Genomic DNA, 7,770 nt, shown 5'->3' with positions numbered 1-7,770 from the left:
GTTGGGACAATGACCCTGGGCAGTAATTCAAACCCTGGCTGAAATGTGTGCCGTTTTTTCACATGTTCAAAACCAAAGACAACATTCTATTGCAAACATTCTATTCAACTTATGGTCTAAGACATAAACACCCAGGACAAGAAGCTGATAGGAAGTTCTCTTCCGATGCTTCAAAAATAAAAATAAATAAAAATAAATAAATAAATAAATAAGATAAAGGTCACTGTTATAACAAATGGAGATTATAGACTAACGCTTTATTTAAAAAAATGCAACCTTAAAGTTGGTAATATATTCAACGATATGCATTTTCAGATGTTAGTTACCTACACTCACTTTTTTTTTTTTTCATTATTCACTGCTTCCTGACAAGTTATTACTGATTTTCACTGCCAGCTCCCTACAGCAAGTCCTGAAGCCTTGTCAAGGTAAAGGAAATGTCAACAGAGTTCTCAGTCTTGTTTTGCTGAAACTCAAGCTCCCGTTTTAGGATATTACTCCACGAGTGTTAAAGAAACAGCACCCCCTTTATCCAAACACAGGTCCTGTGTGCTGGACTGATCCAGGAAAGGGCCACGCACATATGCACCTGTGTGGGAGATGAGAGAAGGTACCGCTGGTCAAGAGGCCTGGAATATTCTGCCTAGAGACAGGATAGGCTCATCAGCTATATCTCCCAATTATTACAAAGCCCGTTCTGATCAGCAATGAAGTGCTAATCCCAACAACCACGTAGACATGGCTGGTTTACTCTGCTCGCTCCTCCTCTCTTTTCATTGTTTAGTTTCCACAGTCACCCTTGCCTGCCCATGCCTGAGTAGAGCTGAATTCAGAACCTAGTACTCCGAACCATTGGTCTCCCTCTGCAGAGTCAGCAGAATGGGCCAACAGCTCAAAGGAGAGTCGGCAGTCAGTCTGTGCAACTCTACACTAAGGCTGAGCCTGCCTGGGTTCTGCCCTTCAGCCCAATCCAGAGACAGGCCCCATGTGCTGACCGAGGGTGACCTGCCAGCCTGCGTGTCACTTATCGTGTGGCAGAGTGACAAGTCCCATGTGGCATTTCCACTGAGCTGACAGCCAGTGTATGCAACTCAGTCCAGTCCACCCTGCTCCCTGGGGAGGGGCTGTGTGTGTGACACTTTGACCTCAATTTAAAGATAGGACAAATGACACAGCCCCAGAGCCGCCCTGTCTAAATATTCTACATCACACATAGTGACAGCTGCTCCTCCTAGAAACCCAGTTTAGTCATCTGGCTACAAGATAGCTTAATTGCGTAAGAGAATAAATAGAAAGGCATCACATCACATCTCTGCGTGCGTATTTCATTATTGCAAAGACTCTTTAGTCTATTTCTCAAAAAAATAAAATAGAAAATATACTTAAATCTCAGAAATTTGAACTGTATTTAATGTGGAAGATAAAGTAAAAAACAAAAAACCCCAAACACCACACACACACATTCTAATTCACAAATCTGATTCAGAAGGTTTTCAGATCAAGAAAGAGTAAGTGTTTGACAAAGAACTGAGTTTGAGTTGCCTCTTTCCAAACAGACTTAGTTCTAAATGAAACCAAATAGCCAGGATGACTGATGCACATTCAATTCTCATTTTCATTTTTCCTCTGTATTCAGACCATCAACTTTATGGGTGTGCAACAAAGACATACACCTTGATTTGTGTTAATTATTAGACTCCCCTGCTCCCTGTAGCGGTAGTCCTTCAATGATGCACTTTGCTGGGTGCTATAATATTTAGTTTCATCACCTTTGGAGGAAGAAGTGGCAATTTTCTGAGCCTCACCTGTTAATTGCACTGCCTTGCTTCCCCTCAAGCTCTGGACCCTGGTCACCTCTTAAGTGAGGGATTAGTTTTCTTAGTTGATGAAAATCATAATTATTTCAATGCCCAGTAAGATGTAGATGTTCTAAAAATAAAGGGTTCGGAAGCAAAGTGCACTATTGTTTTATTTCCTAATTTAGCACAGCCATTCCCAGAGGAACCGTGTCATCGCAGCCAGGAACAGCTGCCCACAAGTATTTATGTTACGCTATCCAAAAATCTGGTTTGGCAACCAAAGCAGAGAGGAGAGAACGTGCCTCCAGGCTGGTTCTTTATTAAGGGCTCCAGGTGCTCACGTGACCGCCCGAAGGCATCCAGGTTCTGTCCAAATTTAGAACAAGGGACTCTGCAGTTTGGAAAGTCAATGACTTCCTTCCTTATCTTAGACTCAGGCCACTGCCTACTGTGAGCCATGCCGTAGGTAACACTGACTGAATAAGGAAGCAAGCCTTCTCGATATAAAAAAGCCTGTTGAAATGTTTGGAACTTTTTTCAATTAAAACTGCCTGTCAACATCTTGTTTAACCTTCTGAACATATTAGGCTGATCAGGACATTTGTCTGGGCTTCAGGACTTGATTTCAGAGTTCCTGCTCTGACGTGGTGGGAAGTGTCCTCTAGGCCCTCCTCCCTGTGTCTGTGTCTTGCTTGTTGCTTTCTCCTTCCATGGTCATCCTCCCTCCCACACTCAGGGGCCCTCTCTCTCAGCTGGGCTTGCATATCCTCTCTGGTCCCAGAGCGACAGAGTGACAGGTGTGTTCCTTCCCTGGGGAGACATGCTCTAAATTCATTCATTTTCTAACAATGAAAATCCAAAAGATGCTGTCAACTCCTAAGCAGACAAGCGTGAGACCTAAGTTAAGAGGATGCTGAGAGTCCCGTGGCCTGAAGGCTGGGACGTGCATATTGGGAGCCTGGCTAGCAGGGTCCCCTCCACCGTCCTGACCTGCAGGCTTCCCTGTCACCACAGAGAGGCAGGTAAACGTTAGAACGTCTGCAGAAGGGTTGCGTTTTCCCTTTAGTTATAGGAGGAAGAGGGCGGAGGAAGAAGGGACTTCTTGCGTCTGTATCTGTATCTGCGGTAGAGAACGGCCGGATGCGGGCTCGGGCTGATGCCCACCAGTGACCATGCACGGAGCACAGTGGCCAGCCATGCAGAAGGTGTGAGGATGAGAGACCCGGTGGCACTGGGAGGCCTGGGCCGACCCCGTGGGGAGGGCCCAGAAGGTGGTGTTGGAACACAGAAGGTTTGCCCACTGGGAATGTGGCTAGGAGGTCCACACCAACAGTCTCAGGTTTCCCACCCAGATATATTTATATGTATATAGGAAACCATAATATTTGTGATTTCATTGTAATCAAGACATTTATGCCAACTTCATACAAACATAATAGGAATCAAAGCAAGACAGTAACCTGCCGAAGGTGAAGTCTCCATGCTGTCGCTCGTGGACTCGATCTGTGAGGTAAAAGGACCGGAAGCCAGTGTGTCCGGCTCCCGGCCCGGGAGGGGCTTCTCACGCAACATAAAACCCTTTCATCTTCGCTCCCGGAACAACTAGTACTGAAGTTTAAATATCGGTGAAACATAACGTTCTTAATTTCACACCTCACAGAGCACAGCTGAAAGCTTCGTAACGACGTAAACAAAAGTTAGGCCAAGCACTGCAGACAAGGTGGAGGGAAGAATGGCTTCCCGCGGTGTCTATCCGGGTTTGCGCGGGAACACGTAACTAACCAACCGGCTGGCTAAGGCCACAGAAATGTGTTTTCTCGTATTTTGGCTGCTGACACCAGTCTCTTCTGACAAAGATGTGCTAACACTGGGTACAACAAACTGCATCTCTTCAATCAGGAAAACGCGACTCTGAGTTCTTCCTTACGTTCCAGCCTCATTTCCGCCTGGATTTCTTTTTGGTGGTGTCATAAGCACGAACGATTTCTTCCTGAGTAACAGCTCCATGCTCTTCCTGGGAGAAGGCGTACCCATCTGGAAGAAGCGCACAGGAGGAAGTGGGTAAGGGCAGGCCTGGGGGAGCACACGCGGTTTGGGAGAAGCTGCTTTTGAGGAAACGACAGCTGAGCTTCCACACATGGGCCCCCTCAGCCTTGGGTGCGTGGGAGCCTGAGACAGGGAGCCTGTGGCCCAGAAGGGGGGTGTGGGCAGTGCGGGGGTGGGGGCAGTGCGGGGGTGGGGGCAGTGCGGGGGAGTGGGCAGTGCGGGGGTGTGGGCAGTGCGGGGGTGTGGGCAGTGCGGGGGTGTGGGCAGTGCGGGGAGTGGGCAGTGCGGGGTGTGGCGGTGCGGGGGTGTGGGCAGTGCGGGGAGTGGGCAGTGCGGGGTGGGCCGGTGCGGGGAGTGGGCAGTGCGGGGAGTGGGCGGTGCGGGGGTGTGGGCGGTGCGGGGGTGTGGGCAGTGCGGGGGTGTGGGCAGTGCGGGGGAGTGGGCAGTGCGGGGGAGTGGGCAGTGCGGGGTGTGGCAGTGCGGGGGAGTGGGCAGTGCGGGGGTGTGGGCAGGGCGGGGGGGTGGGCAGTGCGGGGTGTGGGCAGTGCGGGGGAGTGGGCAGTGCGGGGGTGTGGGCAGTGCGGGGTGTGGCAGTGCGGGGGTGTGGGCAGTGCGGGGAGTGGGCAGTGCGGGGTGTGGCGGTGCGGGGGTGTGGGCAGTGCGGGGAGTGGGCAGTGCGGGGTGTGGGCCGGTGCGGGGGAGTGGGCAGTGCGGGGGAGTGGGCGGTGCGGGGGTGTGGGCAGTGCGGGGGTGTGGGCAGTGCGGGGGTGTGGGCAGTGCGGGGGAGTGGGCAGTGCGGGGGGGTGGGCAGTGCGGGGGGTGTGGCAGTGCGGGGAGTGGGCCGGTGCGGGGGGTGTGGCAGTGCGGGGGAGTGGGCAGTGCGGGGGAGTGGGCAGTGCGGGGTGTGGGCAGTGCGGGGGAGTGGGCAGTGCGGGGGTGTGGGCAGTGCGGGGGTGTGGGCAGTGCGGGGGAGGGGGCAGTGCGGGGTGTGGGCAGTGCGGGGGTGTGGGCAGTGCGGGGTGTGGGCAGTGCGGGGGTGGTGGCAGTGCGGGGGAGTGGGCGGTGCGGGGAGTGGGCGGTGCGGGGGTGTGGGCAGTGCGGGGAGTGGGCAGTGCGGGGTGTGGCGGTGCGGGGGTGTGGCAGTGCGGGGGTGGGGCGGTGCAGGGGTGTGGGCAGTGCGGGGTGTGGGCGGTGCGGGGGTGTGGGCGGTGCGGGGGAGTGGGCAGTGCGGGGGTGTGGGCAGTGCGGGGGAGTGGGCAGTGCGGGGGTGTGGGCAGTGCGGGGGTGTGGGCGGTGCGGGGGAGTGGGCAGTGCGGGGGTGTGGCAGTGCGGGGGAGTGGGCAGTGCAGGGGAGTGGGCAGTGCGGGGTGTGGGCAGTGCGGGGGTGGGGGCAGTGAGGGGGAGTGGGCAGTGCGGGGTGTGGGCAGTGCGGGGGTGTGGGCAGTGCGGGGTGTGGGCAGTGTGGGGGTGGGGGCAGTGTGGGGGAGTGGGCAGTGCGGGGTGTGGGCAGTGCGGGGGTGTGGGCAGTGTGGGGGTGGGGGCAGTGTGGGGGAGTGGGCAGTGCGGGGTGTGGGCAGTGTGGGGTGTGGCAGTGTAGGGGTGGGGGCAGTGTGGGGGTGGGGGCAGTGTGGGGTGTGGCAGTGTAGGGGTGTGGGCAGTGTGGGGTGTGGCAGTGTAGGGGTGTGGGCAGTGTGGGGGAGTGGGCAGTGCGGGGTGTGGGCAGTGCGGGGGAGTGGGCAGTGCGGGGGTGTGGGCAGTGTGGGGGTTAGGGGGTGCGGGCGGTGTGGGGGTGCGGGCGGTGTGGGGGTGTGGGCAGTGTGGGGGTGTGGTGGCAGGATGCAGCCTGGTGGGCTCATCGAAGGGGTTCTGGCTGCTGATGCTGGGATGGGAACGGCTCTGAGGGGCGGCCTCCCGTTTAGGAGCTGAGCTGAGCTCAGCCTGGGAAGCATAAACTGGGTCACTGGTCTGCACTTTCCCACCACCAAGCACGTTGTCCTGCTCCGGAAATGTGCGCCTGACGCTGCAGGCCAGCAGGGAATTTATGAGGCTGTAACGTGCCGGGCAAACACGCACCAGCTCACAGTGAAAGCTGGCAAAGGGCATGCTCAGAGCGGTCCTGTTTCTAAATTGGGCTGATTTGGGCTGGGAATAAGAACTTACAGTGGGTAACACTTCTTATTTTTATGCAAAGAAAAAGATCACAAGATAAAGGCAAGAGGAATTTAGTGATTGGCCCTGTGGCCACAGCAAAACTGGTTCTTACAATCAGCTCCAGTAATAATAGAAATAATAATAATCCCATATAATAAAAGCCTAATAAACAAATTGACCGACTGGTGGAATTACCAGTCAGTGGGGGCTGGGGCCAGTGAGTGGGCAGCGCCAGGCCAGCCAAGGCGGGAGGCAGTGGGCAGAGGGAGGGGACAGTAATCAGGGGGTGGCAACCGGCAGTGGTGGAGGGGCAATGGGGTGGGGCGTGGAAGGGAGGGGCGGGCCACTTGCTGGTCAGAGCTATCCTCTGATCACCCTTCTGGTTGCCTCCTGCAGAAGGGGGCAGACTGCAGCTTAGACCACAGGGAGCGGGCCTAAGCTGTCAGACAAACGTCCCTTGAGGGGCTCCTGGTCTGTGAGGGGGCACAGGCCGGGCTGAGGGACCCCCCACCCCGAGTACACGAATTATCATGTACTGGGCCTCTAGTAATAGTAATAATAGCAACCAACAATTATTAAACACTGTGTGTACCAGGCACTGTCCTATGTACTGTGCACAAATGACTATCTATTCCTACCCCTATGAGATAGATGCTAGTATTCTTCCCATTTCACAGATGGGAAAACTGAGGCATGGAATGATTTCACCATCTGCCCAAGATCACAGACCTAGTGAGTGTCAGTTTGGAGCCAAACCCAGGCAGTGTTTATGCAGGGCCCACCCTTTCCTGCATCACCAGTTCTTTAAAAGGTTTAGCAATAGTGGGCTTTCCTTCTTAATTGGTTCTGCCCACAGATGGGACATTTATAAGACTCCCTCTCTGTTGGCTAACCCTTCTGGCTCAGCGGTGCAGAAAAGTCCCACAGTTGGGCGAGACATTCTGACCAAGACAACACAGTAAAAAGCCTAACGAAGGTGACTCCCACCCACACCTATTTATGACTGATCAATAGAGCTGTTAATCATCATCGTCTATACAGGAGAAAAATAAATCAGAAAGTCTCCCGGATTATAATTAGTTATTCAGCTCAGACAGCTGGCTTAAAAAGGGGAGTGCTGGAGTATACAGACATACAATAACAATGTGTAAGAGAGCCTTTGAGGGGATGGAGAAGAAGAGACTTCAGAAGATTCTCAGGTGACTTCCTACTCTGTGTACGACCACAGACTCAGAGCTCTGTCCCTGGGCTGGCTTCCCAGTTCTGGACAGCCTGCCTGTCAGCACCACCCGGGAAAGCCGAGGGCAGGCGGGCCACCCTGGAGGCCACGGCTGCTCTCCAGAGGCGGGCTTGGGGCCGTCTGAGGACATGGCGGGGCAGCCGGGAGCGGGTGGGTGTGAAAGCAGAACAAGCAAGTAAGCCTGACCCAGAACAGAGAGCAGTCTTCCACAGGGACTCCTGTCTACCCGCTTACCTCCATCTCTAACAAAACCGAACCCACAAACCCCAAAACCCTACTCGGTGTGGTTGCCAGAGGAAGCAGCCAACCGCCTAGGCCAGTGTGAGCAGCACCTGGCTGGGTACTGAGCAGGCTTGTCACATGCCTGGAGCAGAAACTCAGAAGTAAGCCTGGAGAGGGGCTGCTGGCGTGTTCCGGCTCTTCTCCTGACCCCTCTCTCCCTCCTCACTCCCTCTCCCCTTTCCCCTCTCCTCTCCTTCCTTCCCTCCCTCCCTCTTCCTCCTGATGCTGGGCTGCCAGCCTGTCCCAGGACAA

The 7,770-nt window shown here is 54.8% G+C and overlaps 1 protein-coding gene across 1 annotated transcript in view; it reads right to left on the bottom strand.

The window, feature by feature from the left end:
- Nucleotides 1–267: 267 nt before the first annotated feature.
- The window catches only part of ATP8A2 (ATPase phospholipid transporting 8A2), a 556,427-nt gene continuing 548,924 nt past the window's right edge, over nt 268–7,770 (bottom strand). Inside the window, exon 37 of the mRNA XM_045588453.1 lies at nt 268–3,833. Within this exon, the coding sequence (XP_045444409.1) occupies nt 3,736–3,833 (98 nt within the window). The 3' untranslated portion in view covers nt 268–3,735. The remainder of the gene's footprint in view (nt 3,834–7,770) is intronic.

Source organism: Pipistrellus kuhlii, unplaced genomic scaffold (genome assembly GCF_014108245.1).
Source record: "Pipistrellus kuhlii isolate mPipKuh1 unplaced genomic scaffold, mPipKuh1.p scaffold_m20_p_3, whole genome shotgun sequence".
Lineage (NCBI taxonomy): Eukaryota > Metazoa > Chordata > Mammalia > Chiroptera > Vespertilionidae > Pipistrellus > Pipistrellus kuhlii.
This window is presented reverse-complemented; position numbering and strand designations above follow the sequence as displayed.